Source organism: Eutrigla gurnardus (genome assembly GCF_963514095.1).
Source record: "Eutrigla gurnardus genome assembly, chromosome: 10".
Taxonomy (NCBI): domain Eukaryota; kingdom Metazoa; phylum Chordata; class Actinopteri; order Perciformes; family Triglidae; genus Eutrigla; species Eutrigla gurnardus.
In genome coordinates, this window is record NC_139924.1 from 6,313,040 (window position 1) to 6,338,883 (window position 25,844).

The 25,844-nt window shown below is 41.1% G+C and overlaps 1 protein-coding gene across 1 annotated transcript in view; it reads right to left on the reverse strand.

The window, feature by feature from the left end:
• Positions 1–15,135: 15,135 nt before the first annotated feature.
• Positions 15,136–25,844, reverse strand: part of drd2a (dopamine receptor D2a) — a 33,571-nt gene continuing 22,862 nt past the window's right edge. The window contains exons 3-8 of the mRNA XM_084019223.1: positions 24,038–24,147; positions 20,804–20,940; positions 19,303–19,511; positions 18,206–18,292; positions 17,516–17,903; positions 15,136–16,987 (exon numbers count right to left, since the gene is read on the reverse strand). Coding sequence (XP_083875349.1) covers positions 16,791–16,987; positions 17,516–17,903; positions 18,206–18,292; positions 19,303–19,511; positions 20,804–20,940; positions 24,038–24,147 — 1,128 coding nt within the window. The 3' untranslated portion in view covers positions 15,136–16,790. The remainder of the gene's footprint in view (positions 16,988–17,515; positions 17,904–18,205; positions 18,293–19,302; positions 19,512–20,803; positions 20,941–24,037; positions 24,148–25,844) is intronic.

Below are 25,844 nucleotides of genomic sequence, written 5' to 3' on the forward strand. Positions count from 1 at the left end.
ACTTTATGAAGGCATGTCTAATAATGGCGACAGAACAGTGGATCACTGTTCTGGGATTACTTCGATGTGTCTGTTGAACTCTTCCAGCTATGAATACATGTATGGTTTACGACAAGGCAGGAGACCTCTGATTATCAACCATTCCCAGGCTGAGCAATGCATTGCCCAGCTTATGCCACACTCATTTACCACCTTGACACCTTATTAAATTCAAATGAAATGCGTGAATTCACAGGCTGTATTGACCTGTGCCTTCACAGGGTTTTCACTGGAACCGCAAGAGACCGGCTCTGATGGAGGGGTTGGAGGTGAACAGAATAAAATTACTGCAAATGAACAAAGGTGAACTCAGACTCATACCTGAGACCTGTTTTAAATGCTTATTTCATTCCAAAAACGTCAGTTTTTTTCCCTCCATGATGTTATTTATTATATTAGGTGCTGTCTGCTAGATTGTGTTTGTTGTCTCCTGTTAACCATTTTTGAATCTCTGTATGAGCACATTGAACCATCCATCCATCCTCTTCTAATCCGAGGGGGATTAGACAAATTGGAAAAGGCATGCTGTGTTTGTTGGAGGTTTAAGGCTCGGTACAATTACACTTGCCTGTGGCTGTTCAGCTGACCAGTGAAAACTAACCCACTGACTTTAAAGTCTACAAATACGGTCAACTTCTGACCTCAACTTCCATTTACATTTAGGGGATTTAGCAGACCTCAACTAAAACCTTACTCACCTACACTAAGCTGTGTATGATGACCCTCTTTATCATAACTAAAAACGTCTAACTTTACTTTGAAAATTAACCAGAGGAAGTAGTTTATTTACATTAACTGCTTCATAGCATAGCATAGTGGTCTTTGGCCACGCTAATTTATCAGGAGACAGCGCTCACTCAAGTGATCTATAAAAATAATGCAAAAATTGCAATTTGACATGTCATTGCAGGGTAAACACATGATAACATGTATTATGGTCCTGGTGCAGGTGGGCCAGGGACCTGGTGTTGCCCTTGCTGGCTCAGTGGAATGGCTGTGACACTAAATAGTATGGTAAAGTTGATCAATTCCACCTGTTTTTACCCGACTATGACGTGCGAAAGTGGCTGCTGCGTTAAAGGTCTACATACCGGGCTGACCCGCCTTTGTAAAGCCTATATGTGGGCAAACAATGATGTCACATGGCTTACATCAGAAGACAAAGTATCTGCTGAACGTGCTCTCATTGTCATTCATCCTCTACAGTTTGAGAAGCATCTATCACATTATGAAAAGAGGCTCCCTGGAGACGTCTATGTATTTCACATCGGGATGGATGATTTATAGTTGTGTAACTTCTTCTGCAGCAACTCCCATCCAGAATTTACGAGGCCTTCAGTGTCTCAAACATAGGAAGCAAACAATTTTTGTGTGATTGTAACCTACGGTAAAGCATCTGGTGACAACTCAACAGATTGGAACGATACACATGCGTGGAATCCGCAGAGACGTGATTTGTATCAACATTCTTCGTCCATCTATCGTTGTAACAAAACAAGCCTTTGTGTTTAACTACACCATTGTTGTGCTGACAGTTCCTGAAAAATTAAACACACTTTTTCCCGACAAGGTCTAATCAGGCTCGACCTAAATCAATGGTGCTGCCCCAACCTTTTTACACATAGGGTGACACATCGGATACCTTCTATCAGCCAGTAATTGGGTTTGCAGGCACCTAAACTAATTTCATTTTCTAATAGGGAGACAAGCAGGAAGAAGAGAATGTCATGTATACTTGCTGGCACAACAAACAACAAGAAGGAAGGAAGGAAGAGGGCTTCAATGCTCTTTTTTCACCTTTTTAAATTACTCTGCCTATGAAACATATTCACATCAGTCACATAGAATACAATAGCTTTCAAAATTATTCGTTGTCCACCATGTGCTCTATCCTATATGTTGTATTCTATTGTTTCCTTTGATTGTTTCGTAAGTGCTTTAACTGAACCGGTTGAAAAAATTCCATAAGCGGTTAATAATGGATGGATAATGGACGCACAATTAAATAATATGTTTATGGTCCTGCTCTGGAGGAGCAGTTTCATCTTCTTGTCTGATGTTACGCTCTTCGGCCTGTTTAAGAGTTGAAGACATTTTAAAGATTTTAAAATGTTCTTTCGTTGCACTATTAAAAAGGCCCGTCCGACACTCACAGCTCTCATCTTAATGATAGGATGTAATCTTGCTACTTATCGGTATATTTAGCTTCTCAGAGGAGAGCCATTACAAATTTTCTCCGGAGCTCCTCTCAACTGGCAGGGTTAATCTGGCCATCGAGCCCTGTGGTGTTAAGCAGCTGCAATCACGACTGATGCAGCTGTGTCTTTTGATCCAGGTATGCTGACTCAGCAGGGCCAGGCAGGCAGCTCTCCTACTTGCCATGTGGTAATTGTGTGAGTGATATACCATCTCTCCTGAGGGATGATTTTGAAAATATTTTTTTGGGCTTGTCATCTCTTAGCGACCTCACACTCTGCAGTATTACAGTGTTGAGTGTAGTGTGAGGTCGCTGACGAAAAAACACCTCGGGCAGACTCTCTGAATCTCCAAGGTTGTTGCTTGCTGCTAGTGCTCTTTCACCAGTAAACACTTTGAATAAGAAACCTGTAAAAAGAGCACACCTTTAGAAAGATTTTTCTTAACTTTGTTCCTAAGAAAGTTCCTTAGAAAAGTCACAAAACCGCATTCGCAAAAACTTAAAAAAACATAATTTGTTCTGAAGTGGAAAATGAGCATATTTGGTTGCATTAGTATATATATAAAAAGAGCATACAAAAAGATCCATGAGATGCTAAGTGTTGAAAGACAAAATGATCACATTAAGCGGTTCCAACTGTAAAGCCAATAAAAAATATTATGAATGATAAAAAATAGTACTGTTGACAACTTTATAATTAAATAAAACATGTGTGTGAGTGTACCTTGAGTGTCCTTGGATTCTGCAGTGTGTTTTACTACAGAACTCTCTGAATGGTTGGTGAATGAAGCCCATTATTCTCAATAATTGCCTGGACAATCTAGAATCAGAATCTATTCCCATACAGCAGAATGTGTTCTTGAAGCTGTTGACCTATTGCAACTGAATGGCCTTGTTTTCTTCTGTGTGTTCTTATTATCCCCTCAACTCCCTTTTCTTGGTGTTGTCATCTTCCTGTAAAATGATTAATGGTGGATCTCCCTCTCCCTCTGTGTAGAGCAGGAAGCCCTTACACATTACAATATATGGGCAGTACACTTAGCATAGGCAGCAGGATCTCACACTTCAGGACTGGATGACACACAGCTGGTCAGCTGTCCCCTTCTAACTAAGACGCTCTACATGTCTGTAGGTACAGGTGGAAGTCATGTGACATTGTCAGGGAAATTCTGTCAAAACACTAGATGTAATTATTAATTCAAAGCACAGCCACTGGATATGGATGATATGAAGATTATTGACTTATTATGACTGATCAACAATAGGAGCCCTCACTGTCATGGGGTGTGCGGTGTGAAATGGTGTATTGGACCCAAATGCAGGCAGAGGCAAAAAGGTAAATGAACATTATATTAACTAACACAACAAAGTCCAAACAAGCTAGGCTACAAGGGCAAAAAAAGCATTCAAAAGGAAAAGCGAATAAGCCAACAGACAACCGGGGACCATGCACATCAGAACCAGGATGAACCTACAATGAGGCAGGGGGACACACAGGCTATATACACCAGGGTTGATTAGGAACGGGGCACAGCTGAGCAGACAAGAGGGAAGGCTGACAAGACTAATCACAGGAGGCGGCGGCGAGACAATGGCACAGGTGAGACACATGAGGGCAGAATGGGGGAGAGGGCGGGGGAGTCAAGAAACCAGAAACGAGAGGTTAGCACAGGGACCAGGAAGTACAAAACAGGAAATCATTACAAGAGACAAACATTACAAAATAAGAGGGGAAAGCAACCTAACAAAAACCAATATCAAGACACTCACACGGTCTTCCAACATCAGGAAAACTGACCTTTAAAGGTAAAAAAAGAAATTAATTTTCATTCGTTGTTTCCTGTGAATACAGAAGTGTAGTGTATGCATGATGAGCGGAAACGGACACGAGCAAAGCTGAATGTAGAGCGGTGCGAAGAGCGTCATAGTTTAAAGCGTAGTGCCTGTCACTTTCCGATCGAAGCTCCTACTGGTGCATGAGCAACTCTCAACGGGGTTGAGAAGGAAGGCTCACTCGTTAGCTACCTCCATACTTCCACAACATTCAGCCACAAACAGCACAGTCCTTGGATCAGTCCCCAGACAAATCAACAACTTTCCACACTCTGACTCATGTGATGACTCACATACTGGCAGGATGGGACTCGCAGATGACCCATCCCACTCCTGTGAGAGTGACATGCCTCTGACGGTAGTAACAAGAGGTTAGATACCTGAACTCCATACTATTCAGTGTGAACTCAATAAGCCACTTGGATGAAAGGAGAAATGCTTTCAAAAACTTAAAGCAATTCCAGTTGCCCAAGACAAAACTTTCAAGGATTACCGCGACCTGGATGACTGAGAAGCTTCACAGATATGCCTAGTATGATTCACCACCAGGGTAGTGACATGGCCAGTGTCCACGCTGCCCTAATTGAGTGTGTGAGTGAGAACAGAGCATAATGCTGTGCAGACCATTGAATGCTGTTGAAAGTGTCATTTGCGTAGCCAAATGATTTGGCTGTTTTTTGTAATGATATATAATTGTGTGTTTTTGTCCTCGTCAGACTGGGGAACAGAGTCGATGGCTGCTTTGAGTGCAGTGCCGCCCCTGTGCATGTTCACCTAATGAATTTGCTTTTTTGTGTTCTGACTCAAAGGCTCTAATCAGACTTAATGGATAAATTACAAAAAAGAGGTTGCACAATTTACCATAAAACACATTATTCTCTGTGGAGCTTATTTATGTTTGTTTTTTGGTCTTAAGCCTTTGGGCAAAATTAAATAACTGTCTCTGCAACACTGGTGCTTGTGATAGATATATTGATGGTTATTCAGTGAGATATAAATAATTTATACAAAGAAATCCATGTTTTGCATCATCAGGACTTTAATATAATTAGAAGGGCATTTTCTGAAGGGATGTGTGTGTGGAGTTGCAGGGCTTTCATGTTTTAATACACTCGATACTAACTCTTTCAAAGTTTCATGCTGCAGATTAATGACAAAAAGATATATTGCTACTAGAGTGAGCGCAGTGGAGATGTGATCACAACATCATAACGTCCAAACACTTCTCTCCTTGGACGAACGGACAGTGAGTCAAACACCACTCAGATATGTATTTTTCATTTCCTCCTGCCTCCCACCTCTTGTCCTTCAGGCTCCAGTGAAAGATTACAGATGAACAGGAACTGATTTTATCACAAGCCTCTCTCCGTCCCTTACATGAACACACCTCAAAGCTTTAGCTCACTTCCTGTCACTCTCAACAGGCTCCGCAGTCACTCACTCTATGCATTATTGAGTAAGGAATGGCATGCATGCCACACAGCGTGCACGCTGGCGCACATATTTACTGTGCTGCACGAGATGGTACGGGATTTTTAAAAATAAACGATGACGCAGCATGATTCAGCTAAGATTCAGGTTTTGATAAGAAATGTCACTAATAATGTAAGCAACAAGCAACATATCAGATTAGTGAAATCAGTGTTGACTTATTGAAGGTGTTTCTGGAGGAACACTGAATGTTGCTGCAGCATCTGTTTGCTAACGTTATGTTGCTTTAAAACATGACAGTTCTTCAGGTTACAACGTTGGCCTTCCCTCATCAGTTGGAAATGAAGGAAGGCTGTTCCCTGTTAAAGCAGCTGAGGAAAAGCACAGTGAGATTGCAGCTGCATTGCACCATGACGCCTTTGATTTGGTTGTAAAAACTGAAAACATTACCCAACAATAAAACTCAACCTCTACTGGCACGTGATAGCTTGATTTATCTGTGTTGATAACACTATAACCTCCTATTTTACCTTCATTTATAACCCCCCAAAGGGTCAAATTGCCAATAAAATTGGGCCAAATCTCCTTTGGTAGCACCAATGACATCCTTGATAGTCTTCGCAGCAAGGTGGAAAACATGAATTGAGATTAGGCTATCTATTATAATCCTTCCGGGCTTCTTTACACCAGTTATAAAGGATTTAGTGGAGAACATTAATCATTCTCTACAAGTGTAGATTAAGGTAAGAATGGTATCGGAAAGACCTAAAACCTTCAATTAGACACAGTGTAGATACTAATCGCCCTTTTTCCTTTCCATCAGGTTGTTACCTACACAGAAGTTGGCAGTCATGTCATGGTAAATCACTCACTTTTAACTGACTGTCAAGCTCTATCTGTGATGCCTCAGCTGCAAGGATGTTGATGTGGTCTCTTGGGTATTAGCTGACATAGACCAAAGAGTCTCAACTCTCTAAAGTCTCTTAAAGGACCCACAGTGTGCATAGGATGCCGGAAGGAAAGCAAAGTCGGAAGGATGCTCACTAATGTTATTAATGTTGACAGTGTTGGAATTTTGCTGATTGCACAAAATATTAGGTACCTTCTCTGATTTAAAAAGAATCCCTATGAAAGACACTTCTCCTGGCTGTTTGTTTTATTGTTAAATTAAAAGTGAACCGATTTAGACTGTAGACTGTAAAATACAACAACCTTAAACTCCCTCCAGCCATTAGCGGGATATGTGACAGAAGTGAGCTTGGTGATCGGAGTTTTCATGCCTAAACGCATCGAGGGAGAAACAGTTATTTGTACTTGTCTAATAGTACAGAGTAAAGAAATCAAACGGATGTCTTTCTGTTTGCGTGAGCCAGGTGCAGCAATCAAAGGCTTCTCCTCTCTCTGATTGTGGAGGGGAGTGAAGAGAGGAAAGGACTGGGGGGGGGGGGTGGACAGGGAAGCAGAAAGTGGAACACATTAAACAGGGCTAAAGTGGAGACAGAGAGAGAGAGAGAGAGAGAGAGAGAGAGAGAGAGAGAGAGAGAGAGAGAAGGAAGGATTCATCACAAGGATGTGATTATGGCACCAAGAGAGCTCTCCAATCTCTCACTTTCACCCCCAGCACAATTAACAACACATCCTACTGCTCCTGTACCAATCCCAGGCTTCTGATTCTATAGATTGTGTTAAGATTTTAATAGATACTCTGCCTCGGGGGAATAAACGATTACAAATGACTTGGACCCGCATCTTCTCAGACGTCCACTAAAGCAGACAAGAGCCAGGTGGGAATCAGTGAGAGAGAGAGGAGGCAAGTGGAAGAGGGTTTGGGTGAAAAAAGCTCGGCTCTTCAGTCATTTGCTTTGATCACACGGTCATGCATGCCAAGCCAAGTTTGCAGAATCAGAGAAGAAAGATGTAGAACCATATCCAATCATTGCAATATTTTCTTGTCTTACAATTTTCTCCCCCTCGGGCAGCCTTTGAGATTAAAAGCGACATCCACGTTTTTAAGCTTCACTGTGTTGTGGTTCGACACTTTAACTTGCCTCCACCATGCAATTGATTTGCTGCTGCTGCCACTGTGAAAGATGGACTGCTTCCTCTCTAATGGCATTACGATTTGCGCTGCTCCATCTCTTCTAAAGATGCAAAAGTCACATGAACAGGTAAATCACAATTAGCACTTATCTTGACGATGAACATGTTCAATGCAAACATCTAAATGTTTTTAATGAAGGTGACATATTTAACATACGGAATGCATTTCAACTCTATTGTTTCTCATATTTATTCATATCTCATCTGAGACATTATTGCTACATATTCACTGAGGCACATAAAAGTTACTGCTAATGATTGATCGGCATGCCTAAAACATAACAACAACTGTGCAACAAAGGGATGTCCTTGTTGCACCTTGGTCATCCCTTTCAATCTCTGTTATACGCCATTGCTTAAGTGGAGAAAGTAAAAGAAAATGAGTGTGTGTGAGAACCGTGAGGTTAATGCCATATTCAAAGCCGTAAATGCCTCAGTCAAGAGTTGTGACAAGGGGGGAATTAATCATACTATTAGGAGGCATTTCTTTCAACATCCAACTGAATGCAATAATTAAATTATGTATATATGCAATAACTATGTGCTGATATCCTTGAGGGGTTCTCAGAGTGGTGTGAGTGCCTCATTTGAGCCTGAGAGGTGATAAGAGTGCAGAGAATGCTGTGCTTTAAAAGGGCTTCTTCAAATGTCATATCAGCTCCTTGACGTTAATGTGGGCAGGCCAGCCGAGCGCTCCACTGATATCAACATAATGTATGCAAATAATGATCTGCAACGATGGGTTACTGGTATCAAGTTAATATACATTAATAATACTGTGATTTCAAAGATGACGTTATCCAATTATTCTTTTAAGCAGGGAGCACACAATAAGACCAACATTAATGACCACTTATGAACTCTTAATGCTAGAGATGTAGCTTAAGAAGAAGAAAAGAAAATATTATGACAATAATCCTGTCTTTGGTATGGTCAGGATATTCCTGTAGAGTCTTATAAAGCTTCTAATAGAGGCCACAGGCCGCCTCTCTTCAAAGGTGAACCCAAAGTGAAGGTCAATGTCTGCCATCAACCGTAATTTGCCTCAGAAATCATTAAAACCTGACAGTTTTCCTTTTTTTTGCTCCATGTCCTCCCACGAGGAGCATGCCTTCTGAGATTTTCTGCTGCACACTTGCTGAGTGAAGGCAAGCAAAAATACCACAAATGTTTTTCTTATTTAGTAGATTACCCACTTATAAATTCACTAACCAACCAAACTCCCTATTAAATATTTAGAAATCTGGCATTGCACAGATATTTCACACCAAAAGCATAGATTCATACTGTGTTTTAATCCTAACCACAGAGACCAAAAGATAAAGCATGTGCTGAAGTGCAAAAGCGTTAATGCTGATGCAGCGATTGACCATTGAGTGGTGTTTTTACAAACAATAAGCGAAAGCATTTAAACATTTTGGAAATAATGTAAAAACAATAATTGGCCTACAAATACAATTCAAGCAACCGTTCCTGGAAACGGAGCCTCATAACCAGCACAGACTTCTCACAAAGCAGACAATTAAAAACATCTTCTACACTTCCTCTTTGTGTCTCGTAGGCAGAACAATGGAGCTTGGAACTCTTTGACTTTTAGAGGATAACTTCACCAAAGATATTACCATATTGTGCTGCTTTGTCTCACAAAGCACATACTGTACCCTGCAGGCTCAGGGGCAGAGAACAAACACTGCACGTTGTTGGTCCAACAGTAATCAGACTTAGGGAATCAGTTCCTAGGTATAGAAGGTTTGAATAATTCCAGAAAAGCCATCATGACTCAGTGAATTAAGAGTGTCCTCCAAAGGGAGGGGGGGTTATGAAAAACAGGTTTTCTCTGGTACACCTATAAACTGGTCCTCCCCAAGCCTGTCAACTCCCAGAATGATGAGAACAAACGACTCCTGCATGGTCTCTGCAGCCCCCCCACTGGTACAACAGCGCTCCTACAGGCTGTTCAGATTCAGCTCCTGTTGTTATGTAACGAAGGGAGTCATTTTCATAGGCTGAACTCCTCTGATGATAGGAGATATCCCAGAGGGGGCGTTTCGCAACACAGCGGGGAGAGCGCAGCTCGACTTACTGGTCATGGCGCTGGGTGACCCAACTGGTGCTCCGTGAATAAATCCCGGTGTGGGTGAAGCTGGAGACAATCCTCCCTCTGTCTCAGCGCTCTGGTGCGTCTTCACTGCTGCCTCCGGTCAGATGGAACCCGGGGGCGTGTCCGACAGAACGCCATGCACGACGGTCCGGGTCTCTTGTGTTTCATTTTTAATGACAATGTGCCGGTTAAGGTTCGTGTTAGCTTGTATGTGTGTGCTAACCACTTCACATCGGACTGCTTCAGTAACGAGGGTCAGTACAAAGCTGGCTTTGCCTCAACACTGACCCTCTAAAAGGATCCGTTACAACCATACGGGACCAGCAACTTCACCTGAGACACATAGGCGAGCCATAGCGATACATCCACGCAAACATTTGTGCATGCTACCGCTAGATCGTCTCCGTCTCTCTCCGGGCGATGATGACAGACGGAGCTCATTAGCATTTAAAGGTGCAGACACACAAACAGCCTGTTCTCAGCTCATTTGAGCAATTTTTACAGCTGAAATTGATGAAAAACAGTATAATATGGGATCTTAAAATAAAAAATAAAAAAAAAAGTTTATTCATTCTTTTTATTTTTATTTTATTTTATTAATTCATTTAAAACAATTCTTAACATTTTAATATATTCATATTTTTTTTTTATCTCATCCATATCTCGGGCAGCAGCCAGTGCACCCTTTTCCTCTGCCCCATGCAGACCCGGCTGCAGACATTTTTTTAGGGGGGGGCATTACATTTTTTCAGGGGGGCAAAGTTTTTCAACCTACATTTTATTTGCTTCAGGCAGAACAATGGCTTCCTGACCACTGCTACAGTGCGGAGAAGTAATTTTCCTCTTACTAAAAAGGGGCAGTTCATCCCAAAATCTAAAAAACAAACAAAATAGTGTAGTGCTGTGTCCATTAATGCAACTCGAGCATTTATTCAAGAAGACCGACAACAAGGGTTGTGGCATGCAGAGAGCACCATACAGCTTCACTTCTCCTGGAAACAGAAGCACTGATGTCAACCTGAACACTGAACTCATACTAGGAGAGGTAGCTACAGCAGCTAGGGAGCTACCTCTCCTAGCATGAATGTTTACTCCAGTGTTACGGTTGACTTCGGTGCTGACGTTTCCAGTAGAAGGAAATATTGCTGCTTCCTGCTCGCTCCCGTTCGCGTCCTCACTTCTTGTCCGTGTATTTTTTGGGGAAAAATACGGACATCCATGCCGAACACCACAGCTAAATAACTTGTTGTTAACTCAGTGACCCGCCCCCCCAACACCTGTAATTGGCCAGCTAGTTGCCTTGGTTCGTTGAATGGATTGGTTGGATTGTATGATCGACAAACCGAGATAGGAATAGTAGAGGGTTAAAAACCCAGAATCCACCCCCCCCCCCCCCCCCCCCCCATTCAAAGTTCATCGACCACTCACGCTGCTGCCCGAAAACAAAACTTCTCCCCAGCTGTCTCTCGGGTAGCAGCAGGTACAACCTTTTCTTCTGCCCCATGGTCCACACAGACGAGCTTTGCCTGGGGATCCTCCCTGGCCTCCGGGATCAGGGATCAGAGCCTAACCAACCACACCACCACATCATACACCCACTGAGGCCGCTTGGACTCCTCCAGACTCCACTCCCAGATCAATAGGCCTGTGCACAAAAATCTAATCCTGAACCTACAAACCCCAACCCTAACCCTAACCAACCCCATTCCCAAGCCTAACCCCAACCTAACCCTAACCTTAACCCTAATGCCAATTTTCACGTTTGCTTAAATCATGGGAACGGAGGGTCATAGAGACTCGAGAGTGGGCGTCTCACCTAATTTGATCCCTCTGAACACGCCAGGCTTTGGCCCGAGTCTCTACGACTTACCGTTCAGGAGATACCGCCGAAATAAAAAAAAAGATAGGCACTAACCCCAACCCTAATGCCAATTTTCACATTTCTGCTTATATCTCGGGAATGGAGGGTCATAGAAACTCGGGAGTGGATGGTGTCAGACCTAATTCGACCCTTCTGAAAACGCCAGTGTTTAGCCTGTGTCTCTATGACTTACCGTTTCAGAGATACAGCCAAAATAATAGATAGGCACTAACCCCAACCCTTACAGTGGCTTATATACTTTAAAATAAACCTGTATTGTTTAAAGCCCATACATGATGATGTCTGGCACATTCATTTTTTATTTGCTACCCCTCTGACACTGGGTAGTTGCGCCACTGTATCCCACCTCTGTTTGAACTCTCCCTCCACAACCCCGGGGACTATTTTTGGACATGCCATGTCACTGAGCTCCACACACCCAGTGACCATAGAGGTGATGAGGGAAAACCAGCACTGGAGACTGAAGTGGGATGATAAGGGGAAGACACACATGAGAAACGTCTCTCTCCAGAGACCAGCGTTTCATGCTGCAGCAGACTGCATGCACAACAGACTGCCGAGGTTAGCTTGTTTTTAGTTTGCATCAACATTGTAGCCTGGGAGCAGGCTGGCCAGCATTCAAGAAATTTCCCCTGATGTAATCAGAAATGGATCAAAAACCTGGAATTGCTGAGCAGCAGCAATGATAAAGGAGGGATCAAAACCGCTGCATTTGATAGACTGACAAAAGCTCTTGTGAAGAATAACCATTGTTTCTACAGTAGCCTATATGTGTGATTATGTGTCCTTGTCTTGTGTTTGGTGTAAATTTCAAGTGAATTTGACACACGTCAATAACTACGGAGCCCTGGAGGTGACATGAAGGAAAAAAAAAACCGAAGGTAAAAAAAAAAAAACTGAGAAGAGGTATGTACTGGGGACAAACGCGAGATCTCGAGTTTCTTTTTTTTTTTTTTTCAATAAATCTTTATTGAGTTTCTTTTGGGGTCTGCAGCCTTCGGAGGACCCAGCCTACGCGGTCTATGGAGGCAACGCCTTCGGAGACTCCTCCGAAGGCGTGGGTCAACCGTCGGTAAATGGGACGGTCTGACAAAACAAAACAAGTAAATGACCACACAGTCTTTTCTAAACTTTTATTGCTGACACGGGATTGAAACAGTAGGCTTGTTCAGGATGGTCTTGGCTTGACTTGACTTATCACGCCGACGAGAGCTGCAGGTGTCTGAGGGGGCGGGCTCTAAAAGAGACTGTAGCCAAACGCTGTCAAGTCGGACAACAAAGTCAACGTGACTATGGTGCTCAAGCGATAGAACACAGCAGCAAACTAAAGAGGATATGTTTTATATATATATATATGTATGTATGTATGTATGTATGTTTGTATGTATATATATATATATATATATATATATTGTATATATATATATATACACAACGCCTTCGGAGGAGTCTCCGAAGGCGTTGCCTCCGTAGACCGCGTAGGCTGGGTCCTCCGAAGGCTGCAGACCCCGAAAGAAACTCAATAAAGATTTATTGAAAAAAAAAAAAAAAAGAAACTCGAGATCTCGAGTTTCTTTTTTTTTTCAAAAACATACCTCTTCTCAGTTTTTATTTATTTATTTTTTTTACCTTCGGTTTTTTTCTTCTTCATGTCACCTCCTCCGTATAACAGTTACTGAATGTTAATAATTCACACACCCAGCAAACACGCTGCAAATTCAAATTTTAAAGCTATAAATAGCAAGAACCTCCAAAAGCATAGAAAAAACAAACACTGGATGAACATAATTTAGGTGTGTAGGGTTGACTTAGACTAACTAACCGCTAAGATAAATAAATCACATAAATAATATAATGCAAATTGTGAACCAGTACAGCTGCTAATTAAAATGATTCATTAGCCGTTATGAAGATGGGAACAATGGCAACAGGCAGCATGTGCCAGACATGATTGGTGCTGGTCCATTGCATTTGTGTGGAAAATTCCCCCTCTGGAATTTATTCTGGGAATATTATATACACACACGTGTCACACAGAACTACGGCAGATCCATATATACTAGAGATAATGCATAAGGATCATGGGTCTGTGCCAGTAAAGCAGACACATGGTACAATAGGACATTCTTTTTACGCATAAATATTTCTGACAGGTTAGTTCTCAACCTCCCATTCACCTATAGGGAATAAATCAGGCTCAACACCACATCTCATTTGCAGTTTTAATAGAACCTTTTGGAGTCGTCCGTGAAAACTTTGCTCTGATAGTATTTGCCGCGGGCAAATAAAACCCAAATGTCCTAGGAGATGGTGCAAGTCCATTAAGCTCTGTCACCAAGTACACCACATCAGTCAGCCGCTGCCTGAAGGGACTCACTAACTGACAGAATGCCCTCTTCTGATTCGGCTGCTGTTTGACAGAGACAAAAAGGGTATTTAAAGAGATTAGGCCCTTATAAGCTATAATCAGGGATTTATAACAATATTTTTACTTCACTGTACAGTGTTACCCACTGGCATGGTACACCAGTAAAGACAATGCAACTGGCCTTAATAAACATAAAACAATAATTTGCTTTAGTTAAAGTTGTTTGACAGACACGTATTCAATTTCTTGCTGACAATGACTTTTATTTGAAGCACAAGGACAATGCAGTATTCCTACTTTTCTTAAGTACAAGATCTGCTATTCCTTCCACCGTTGTAGTAATGTAGTTACATTTGACAACTCATTCATCAATATAAAGCAATTTATTTCTTTCAGTTCAGACACAACAACATGACACATTTTCACTGTTACCTTTGTCAGAGGTTGGATGGCTAACAGCATTATAGGAACTCTGATATCATGTGCTTGCCCAGCTTATTATTCCTGTTATTTCCTGAAATGATGCAATGCTAGACCGTTTTTGATCATCTCGAAGACTTGATGTTATGCCCGAGTCTCAGTGATGTAAACTACTCATGAACCACTGCAATCCACAGCCTCCCTGAGCCGAGGTGATCTCCGTCCACTTGACTTCTGAAGTGCACTATGTGAGTATGCCTCCACACAGACTGGAATGTTTGATTTTTAAATGGGGATTTCCATTTGTCAATCTGGACTTTTTTTATCCTCCATCACAACAAATTACCTTTACCCACCAATATTCGGTTTCCAAATAACTCACAACACTGTTGCATGCTTTATGAAAAAGTACAATATTTTGAATTCTTCATCAGTCACAGAGGCATCAAACTGACCCGGTGTGGTCCATTGTAGAAGTACTCTCAGTCCCTCCCATGTGAGCCCCAGGACCAATCAAACCACTGTTGTCCAATGACAAATATTCTCAAGGAATCAAGTCAAAGAATTACAAAAGCAAAGAAAATCAAGACAACAATGATCACAGGAACAAAATCATAGACAAATATCAATTCAATATGGCGATTTAGACAGCATGGGCTTCCAAGGTGGAACTTTTCCACTTTTTTCCATCAATTACACTTCCCATGGGAGAGAAGGAGACTAACTAAAGAAAAGAGTCTCTGTCCGTCCTTCCTTCCCATCTGTTTGACTTCATACTTGGTGGCTGTATTGCTCGTTTCCAATGAAGGGTTTGTATAGAATTTGTTGAAAAATTTGGACACATGACACGTCCTATATTAATAAACTCTGTGGACTTGAGCATTTTGTTCCCAGCGAGACCAAATGCTTCTTTACTGTGCCAGTGCCAGACCAGACCAGTAAAGACCTGGACCGGTCCTGCACAGCCAAGTCGCCCAACACCCCTGTGAGCACCAATACCAGGAACCAAGCAATGGGCCCATTCCTAGCAGAGACTGCACTAGTTCATTGACACACTATTAATCAGGTACATAGGTATCAGTTTGCTACTCATGTGTCTGATTAATTACATTATAACATTTCAAAGTATTGTACTTTTCATAAATGTATTGAAGTAAAACCGTTTTTAAGGAGGCATTCGGTATTGTTGCAAGAAATCAACAAATCCCTCAAATATTCAAACACTTTTACAGACTTTATTTTCTTGTCTAGACTCTGGCTGATACTCATCAAAACATCACCATATTTTTGTTGATAAAGAAGTCTTCATTGTTGAACTGCAGGTTTCTTCGCCCAAAACAACTCGTACGGATGCATTGCCGTATCTATAATGTCAGTTTTGCCAAGTTCACCTCATTCTAACTCAGCAAAGCCCCCAGGAGCAGCTTCAGGGGCTGCACACATTCAGATGATCGTACCTGGGAGCTGCAAAGTCCGCATACAGTGCAGGTCATTAGTTTGCCACACAACAACTCTGAGTTACTTCCAGTAAACACCATTACTCAAACTGCAAACCAGTTCTGGGAGTAAGAGAGGCTGCAGAGCAATGTCAAGTCATTTATGGGTGTATCTATATACACACACATGGCAAACACTGATATTCATGTGGCACTTTCCAGTGTCCCGTAACTTCATTTATTGGACATCTCTTGTGTAACATACATTTCATCAGAAGTCAAATAGAGGAGCAGTGTAGCATGCATCACATTTCCATTGCAGGCATATAATCACAGTTAAAGTTTAAATAAAAACTATGTACAGCAAACAATAATAATAATAATAATAATAATAATAATAATAATAATAGATTTTTCAATTTATAAAATTGCAAATATGTGGATATTGGCATAGCCACTTTATACAGCAAATTAATCGTCTCTCGTCATTAACACATGTTCCAATCAGTGATGGGTTAAGAGCTCACGTTTCAGTTTTAACACTGCGATGAACACTGACTCGATATCTACAAGATCTGCAGAAGATTTTCCATCATCAAAACGTAGAGTACACACAATAAATAGCAGTTTGGATGTGTGTCGTATACACAGATGGCTCCTTACGTGACAAGTACAATGATTTTAAATTGTTTATTTTCTCCATGAAACAGATCATGGTTACAGACATTTTCTTGTTTTACATTCAGTGATCTGGAGAACGGGACTCCACTAACAATTCACATAGAGAGCCAATATGTCTTTTCGATAAGACACTGTCAGTTTTTCAGTCAGTCAGCTCCATAACGTTAAAAAGCAGATCGCAGTTTCCTCCTGTGGTGCGTTTTCCTTGACAGGATGAGGTATTTACCAGAAGAGATGCTTTTTTAAATTTATTTATTTTTTATTTCTTGCTCTTAGTCTGCTCAGACAAGTGATGCTGCATTTTAGCAGTGCAAGAGCTTAATGAATGCCTTTCTGAACTCGACGTTAAAGGTGGTGTATATGATGGGATTTACAGCACTATTCACGTAGCCCAGCCAAGTGAAAGCGTTATACATCTCGGCGGGGACCTTGCATTTTGTGCAGTGGGTGTTCAAGATGTGCGTAATGAAAAACGGCAGCCAGCATATGATGAATACTCCTGAAGAGACATGAGAAAAAAAATGTAATATTAGAAACAGTGTCAGAAGAAGAATCGGGCTCGTATATTGGACACTAATATGAGTATGAATTGAGTTGGACTCTAAAATAGTATCAGAACAATTTCTTTTCATTGCATCACTGCCTGTTTTGTTTTCAAGCGCATAAAAACACACACGGAAGCAGCCTAGAACCTAAGAGGGCTGGGTGTCTGTGCGAAAGAAAAATACAAATTCTAAAAGTATACATTATAAGATTTGCTTGTGCTAAATTAGAAGAAAATCAAATATTTTGTGTTGATGAGTTGCCCAGAATCACCCGCTGGTTTGATGTTTTAATCACTGCATATTGTTTTGCATCTGCAAGTTGATAACGGAAAAAATGTTGGTTAATTGATTGTGGAAATGCTTTATTTCAGTGTCAGTTTCACTTTGATGTGTATTTTTACATAAAACTACTGTAATGATTTTAAATGATTAATACCAAAGGAGAGAAAATAAAAAAATCAGGTGCAAGCAAACCAACTTACCAAGGACAATGGCCAACATCTGAGTGGCCTTCTTCTCCTTCTGCTGCGAGATCTTCCTCTTGCTCAGGGTTTTCACAGAGGTCTGAGTTTTGCCATTAGGCAAGGCCTGTGTCTGGAAGGCTTTGGCCACGACGGGTGCTTGGCCCTCATGAGCCTCCTTGGCAGGATCTCCGTTCTTTTCTGCTTTCTGGCCCTCCTCGGGGGGAGTGGGAGGTGTGGAGGTGGGGCTAGCGTTAGCCTTGTTGGGCATCAATAGCGGGTGGCTGTTGGCCGGAGCGTCTCCATGAGCACACTGTGGCTGCTGCCTCGGTTTCTGGCTGCTGCCACTATTGTTCAGCTCATCCAGCTCCAGATCTTCCCCCTCATTGACTCCATCTTTGATGAATATCTGAGCAACGTCAGGATGAACACAAAAACAGATTGAGATCATCATCATTCATCGTCATTTTGTTATTCAGGTAATGGGTGGCATTTAGTATAACAGGTAATAAACATAATAAATGATCAGACTTTCGGTCTTTAATTCAGGTTTGCTGTGCTCACAGGAGCAGAAAGTTGCATTTTAAAGCATTTTCTCTTGAGAAATGGAATAAACCTTCAAGGTGACACCTTGTTAAATATTTTACAGGCAAAACAAAAATGAACTTTTAAGAAGAAAAAAACAAAACAAAACAAAAAAAGAGCACACACCACTTTCTTCTTGTTGACAGGAAAACTCCCATTAGACTTAACAATCATGGTGCACAACCTCACATCCTCTGGATGAGTGCACTTATCCTGAAATGAAAGCAAGTGTGTCAGGCAGGAAGCGGGTACAATGTCAAAGCACAACTGAGAAAGGGCCGTCTAAGCAAGGGCTCGAGCACAGAAAGGTTGTTTATCTGCTTCGACTGCAGCTGCAAGTCCATTTTACCTGACAGTGTAGGGAATTGTTATTTAGCTAAGGTGATGCAAACTTTATTTAAATGATGTGCTTTTAGTCAGTGAAGATCATGTACGTAATCCGTCAATATGCTGCCATAATGGCTCGACAGATGAAACAGTAATGTGAAGTCTATATTCTATGATGGCATATTAGGTCCACTGTAGGGAAAAAAACAAAAAAAACAGAGGCTTTATAAAGTTGCAAATTTGCAAACCTTTCTGTTTTTTTGTTTTATTATTTTCCTGTGTATGTAATGTAATGTAATATTCCCTATAAACTCCCATGTCCGCTGTAAATGTTCTGCCTGACCTGATCACACACTGACACATGCAGAAACCACATGGTGAAGCCATGCATGGGGTGAGTAATGCAGTGCACTGTATCAAAAGCATGACTTGACTTCCTACACAGAGCCAATTGAGGTTGCACTCGGTCATTAAAATCAATAGTCAGAAAAGCAAAAGGTCATTTGAGGGCCATCATAATTAAAACGATGCGAATGCATTCAACACTGAAAATGTGCCAGTGAATGTAACATTAAGGTTAAAGTTGGTCCCCTAGATGGAACCAGTTATAGATGAGTTCATTTACAGAAACAGGGGAAAGAAAAACACCTAAAATGCCCGAGGTGTAACTCAGCCTTGCCCTTTAAATCTCTTGCCTTGAATGTTGTCCATTGATTTCCCCCAAAATCAATTCTCTTCTTGTATGGGTTCTCTTCTTAACGCTATGTTGCAATGTAACACAATGCCATCATAAAACCATCAAGTATAATTGGGGTGAGGAAATTATTCATTGTAGTTTCACACTGAAGCTGTAAAGAGTTGCAAAAAAAAAAAAGGTGTCCATTTTGCAAGCTCACCTTCAGCGAAGTGGCCACGTCGGGCTCGGCAGCCAGACAGGGGCGCTGCTTCGGTTTGGTGTTGACGCGTTTCCTGCGCTTTCTCAGGACCACGTAAATTTGCACATAAACCAGCAGAGTGATGATGAAGGGGACATAGAAGGACACGATGGAAGAATACACCACAAAGGCCGGGTTGGCGATCACACAGAGGGACTCGTCGCGAGTAGCTGTGGAGACAAGCAAAGAGTGAATGAAGGCCTCAGGCTGCATGTTATGTGCCAAGAACAATTATACTTGTGCATTTTCATTGCGTTATGGCCACTGTGGCGATTGGAAAAATGTCAACAACAAAATAGAGAACTTTGTTTGCAGAGAAGAACCAAGGGTTGCTCTTTCAATGTCTTAAAAATACAAAAATAATGTTACTGGCCTCGCCTGGAAGTCTTTCATTCATTTTTTCTCCCCACTCTTAGGCCACAGGAGTCCTTTTTATTTTATCCAGGAGGCTGCCACAGGGCTTCTATCTGATGCCAAATGTTTAGACCATATCACCCCAATTTGTTGCTTATTAATTTGAGATTTTACAGATTTACATTTAAAAGCAGGCCAAATCTGCCCCGAGCTTCATCCACTTCTGGCTTCAAAATGCAGCCGGTAAACTTCAGACCAACTTCAACCTCAGCTTCATATTAGGCAACAATTGTTGAAAGTGATTGTTCATGGACACTGAAGATGTCACAGTACTCGTGTATGTGATGTTCACCATCAAGGAGACTCCAGGGGGGGCTGCAGCTCAGGAGGTGGAGGAGGTCTATTAAAGGGATAGTCCGAATTTAAATACAAAATTCTGTGTATACTTGTCAGAGGAGTTTTCCAACGTCAGAAAAATGTTTCACACACTGGAAGTAGGCTAGTGGAGAATGTAGGATGAAGTGTAATTTACACCATTTACTACACAAATCCAAAGTTTTGATAATCTGTGTTTCAAATGATCACAGCTGACAAACTTGCACTCCCTCCACGGTACAGCGTACAAACATGATTGCTTTCGTTTCGGTGTTTGCTTTTATGTGTCCTGCAGCACACATTGGCCGGATCAGCAGCTACTGCTCACTTGAAAGCGGTTAGCGGGGAAACGTATCTAAGCATTTCCGAGCCGGCACAATCTAAGTTACATCAAGGCACTTAAAGGGATGAGTGGAGCTTCAAAGAGACAGGATAAAAAAACAGGAGCTGGTCAGAGACACGTCTAAGTAGGCCTTAACTGGAACCGGCTTTAACGGTAATCTTCCGTTAAAGCCCCTCTTCTGTGTAATAAGCAACCGAAAAGGGCTTTGGCTTGCTAGTTACATGTCAGTAGGAAGTAATTGTTTACTGGTATGAGCTTACATTCACTTTTGCAAGCATTTAAAAGATAGCTTCACAGACATACTGTACTGTGCAGTGGATGCAGACATGAATAATACAGTACCGCTCCACTATTGCTCACATTGATCGTATGTAGCATAAGCTCTCTTACCTGTGTTGTTTAGGCCAAACAATAGGGGGCAAGATATGGCGAAAGACAGCACCCACACCACCGAGATCATCACGGTGACCCGTCTCCTGGAACTGTAGCGAGTATTGTACAGCATTGGCATTGCAACCGCTGTGTAGCTGTAAGGGGGGGGAGAAAAAATAAATATCCACTTTCATTTGAATGTATGAAAAAACTCACCAAAAAGCACCTTTCTGCAAGACAGGGAAAGTATGGAGAAAAAAATTGTCGTCATGGCACATGAGTGGCTTGCATTCATTAATGTTCGATTGAATGATCCACAGCTAAATCCCCCCCCCCCTTCTGTTACAGGGCCTCTTTCTTCATCAATGGATTTAAGCTGAAAAGAGAACACAAAGCCTACACGTGGTAAAACCTTGAGATCTTGCCTGTCATCTTTGATCAGATCCTTTTTGATGTTGGACTGCCACTTGGAAACAGCTATGTGCTGCAGTTTAAATGAAGAGGAGGAACAGTACGGGAGTGCTTTTCTCCAAAAAAGACTTTATCATTTAACCTTGCAGCAATGGTTAACCTTATTAGAGAGCTATCTGAATCCCAAGGATTTTACAGGATGTCAAGCACTGGTTTATGTGCCCTTATGTATTATTTTGTCTGGGTTTCTTTATGGAAACAAGGGAAACAGAAATAAATCTAGGGAAATTATATACCGTATGTTATGAGGGATTGTGCAACAAACTGTACCAAGGTCTTGGATAAAAGGAGCCTGTGTGGAAAAATCTCTCCTCTAGGTCCAAGAGGTATATAATGCACAGTGTTGGTGCAAGGCCAGAACATGACTGTTTTTTGTGTTTACCTCCTGAATCACAATTTTGGCGCTGGATATATACTGCACAGAGATAGCGCCGCTTAGTTTCAGAAGATGGGACATAGAAAAAAAATACAATGTTTAATTTAAATTTAGTCCATTCTTCCATCAAAGCAGAAATGAACAAAAAAGTGTGTTGTTTCTTCCCTGGCTTTAATTGATAGGGATGAACACAGCCATCTCATAGGGTCACAAAGCTCACATAGTTGTGCTTTGTTAACTAAGAGTATACAGACCTTTCATTAAAAGGCATCAGAACCATTAAAAGGACAAATCTGTGCTTTGTTCAATTAATGGTTCATTTCATACCAATAATTTTCAAATCTGTATAAAGGCCCTTCCTCAAAATAAGTATAGAGAAGGCTATCATGCATAGACTCACAGGTTATCCAGCTCAAATCATTAGAGATTTAGAAAAAAAAATGTAATGACTCCAAACCAATGATTTCTGGATGATCATAATCATATTGTATGTCACATTTGTGGGATTATAATGGGCAGATGAGAGTTTAATTATGTTAACAGGTATCAAGTATTCAGCATTAACCAAAATTACAGACATCGCACAAAAATGAAAAGATTTTGTCTTCCCACATCTCTTAAATCAAAGGCTAACTGCTGTGACATTTTTAAGTGCACATTATGAGTCACCGACAGCATTTCTGATAAGCGTCTCGTGGTTTTAAAAACAGTCTGCTTTTTGGCAATATAATTTGAGGTTGCCTATATCAAATTTGGCATGTGTATATTCATATCACCTCCTACACGAAAGCAGTTTTGTCTTTTTCTTCTGCTTCTAAAGACGATGTGAGAAGCTGATTTTCGTTACTGTGTTCATCCTTTTAACAACAGAGAAGCCAACAAACCTCTCTTTTTGGCCCGTGGTCACAAAATCCAAAAGTAAGTTGTCGGCATATTCACAGACTTGAATAACAACAAAGTTGGTAGAAAAATAAAGAATCCTTTGATGTATACATACATACTGTTGTTGCCTGGAGCGGCTGAATTGATGATAGGAAAATAAATTTGTCCGTGACTCTTATCTGCACTTTTACAAACTCACATGGACACAGAAATATACTCAAGCCAGGCAAAGAGATTCTTCTCGCATTTCATTTTTCACATGTACACAACAAGCAGGCACACGTCAGATCATAATATCTAAATGTTAATCTTGATGCCATTCCTCTATACATACATACATATATACACAATGATCTACCGTGGGATTATTCCAAGTTTTTTCTCTTCACATGAGATATTTGCATTCTACAATAATGCATTCACTTCAGCAAGTGTTGAAATTGTGTCACTGTGGTGAGTATATTTGTTTTTCATATGGAGTTAAGTTTTTAAAAAAAAGGGGCGGCCAGGATGAAAAGCATATAAAAAGACATGTATCAAAATGTGGAACATTTTCCGTTCTTGGTATTCTTCAGAAGTCACACTTTCAATTCGCTGGCTGTCAACGATAATTGATTGCTTTCTACAGTTCTTTATTAGAAGCTTGAGCTTTTCCGCTTGCTTCAGCAGTTCGTGATCCACTTTAATAGTCTGGCATTATTCGGTGAGTCATCATACCATTTACATGACAAATATATTATGTCAATTTATTTAAGGACAACGCATTAATGAATACAGGGTGAGGAGGTTCCTGTGACAAAACACATTTTAAATATTTGCGTATGCAGCCCTTCCATAATCATTTTTTTTTATATTAATCACAAATCAAATACACGAAGATGCAAGAGGTTGCTCGTAGCAACAAACTCACAGAATGCCGACTCTGCAGCGTGTTTCACAAAGGCAACATTATACTATACTATACATCATACTCATCACTGTTGCAGTGTTATTTTCAGCGGAGGCAGAAAAGCCCCAATAATCCACTTGTACTACCTGTTCAGCAGCAAACAGCAGAGAGAGACACAGTTAGAGACTGGCTGGTGAACATAGTGGGACATTTAATGGCTAAGGAGACAGATTTTCCCTCAGCGGATTAGAGAGTTCAACACAGTGCTGTTTATGGTTGTGCCACCAAAATGTGGTCTCCTTTGTAGCTCTAATATTGAGTCAATGTGTAAATAAGAAATATAAACTTGTGTTTTCACCTCATTTCTGCTGTCACTAAATAACAAAACAATATATAAATATATCTGTATTCAAGCCAATTCATTCAAAATGTCCTCATTTATAGCCCAGAAATGGATTGGTATGCACTTCCATGGACACAGAAGCTATAATTGTGTTGTGCTTGGCGTGAAACGAAGGTATTTAGTCTGTAAATAGACGGGCTTTGATGGTCATGGCGTTAAAGATTTCTATTGAAAATCCATGAAGAAAGCATGACAGGCAGCTTTAAACAATCTGTGCAGTGAGGAACTCACCGATCAATGCTGATGGCACAGAGATTGAGGATGCTGGCCGTACACATCATCACATCCAGAGTGACAAAGATGTCACAGTGGATCTTGCTAAAGCGCCACTCTCCCACGACCTACAGGAGAAAAACACCAACAAATGGCAGTTTAAAGCAACACTCGACAGAACAAAGACACTGCACTTGAGCGTTAACAATGTGCTTTACTTCAACAAAAAGCAATGGAGACGGTCAGTCCTCCTTATAGATTTTTAAACTATTTCCCACACTGGTGACAGAAAGAGGGACGAGAGATCAAAGCTGAATCCTAGGAGGAAAGAATGACTGAATATGAAGAGATAAATTGCAGGTGAAAAACAGCTGGCATTTACATTTATATATACACAGAATCCAAATGGTCTGAAATGTTCTCATGTGGCTCATTTTCAATACCAGTCCCTTTATGGGCATTGATGGATTAAGTCACAGTTCAACATCTTAAAAACAACAACCATCCCATGAAAACATTCAAACCAGACAAATGAAACAAACAACACGAATGCAACACATTTATAGCACTCAGTCTGAAGTACACAACAGCAGAAATTGAACATTATAGATTATAGTAAAACATAGGCACCAGGTATTGGAGAGATAATTATCCTTTAGCATGCATTCTGGTGTGCAGCCCCAGGTGGCATTTAAAGACATGATCGAAACCTATTTGTATTCATAACTCGGTTCCATCTCTGTCACATGGTATGAAACCAACATCGTCAGTGATGCTCAGACAGGTGTCCGCTGCCACCCACCTCGCCTGCATCCCGCCCACCACCTCCCACTCCGCTCTGAAAGGGTGTGAGACAGTGTGTGTGTGTGTCTTCATAAAATTAAACAGCAGCTTAATATTGTTGCTGGTGTCTGAAATTGGTGATTGTGAATGAGCTCTAATGATCCCCTTCTCCTTGTGGCAACCTCTCCTATTATTCTTTTTTTCCCCTGTTTTTCCAGCCTTTTGACCCAGACATTTATCTTCTCAGCATCTCTACACTTCCCCTCCGTTTCTCTCCAGCTCTACCATCACTCAATTTCTGATTCTGGATCTTCACAGGGATATGACAATCCCCGTTGTTCCCCTCACCCGCTCCATCAACACCACCGTGTTTTTACATCCCCATCAGTGCTGCAGCCCATCACACATTTAAGAGCCTCACAATAGCTGAAAACCATTACAGGCCCTCATGGCTGCAACATCGACCTATACATATTAGTGTGGGGAAACGATATTAAACTGCTCGTCTCAACCCATGAAATCAAAACAAATATATGCTAGAAGAGGATAATTATTATGAAATGGTGACTGTGGGATATGTTCATTTTTTGCAATTTCATCCACGCTGTTCCACCTCCGCCCCAGCGTCTAACCCATTTCTCCAACTTCATTTATAACTTCACAAAGTGCATAGCAAAAATGATTCAGAAGGAAGTGCATTCTCATTTAATTTGCAGAGGTAAGGTGTCGGCAAATTGAAAATGCAATCATGGGGGCTGGGGAACTGAGAAAGTGCAATTTGAGACGTCACTTAAAATCGGGGTGAAATGAAACCGATGCTCGCTGCTCTTTCATCTAAAACTCAGCTGTTGTTATGGAATATAGAATAACAACAAACAACTCACGTTATAAAAGTAGACCAGTACTGTAGCAGATATCCTTAAGTGTTGCATGAAAACAACTTGGGAAGTAATGCAATAACGACTCAAACAGAAGTTAAAAAGCAAGTAACACCTGTCAAATATATACAACTAATCATTTATCTCTGCATCACAATGTTGGA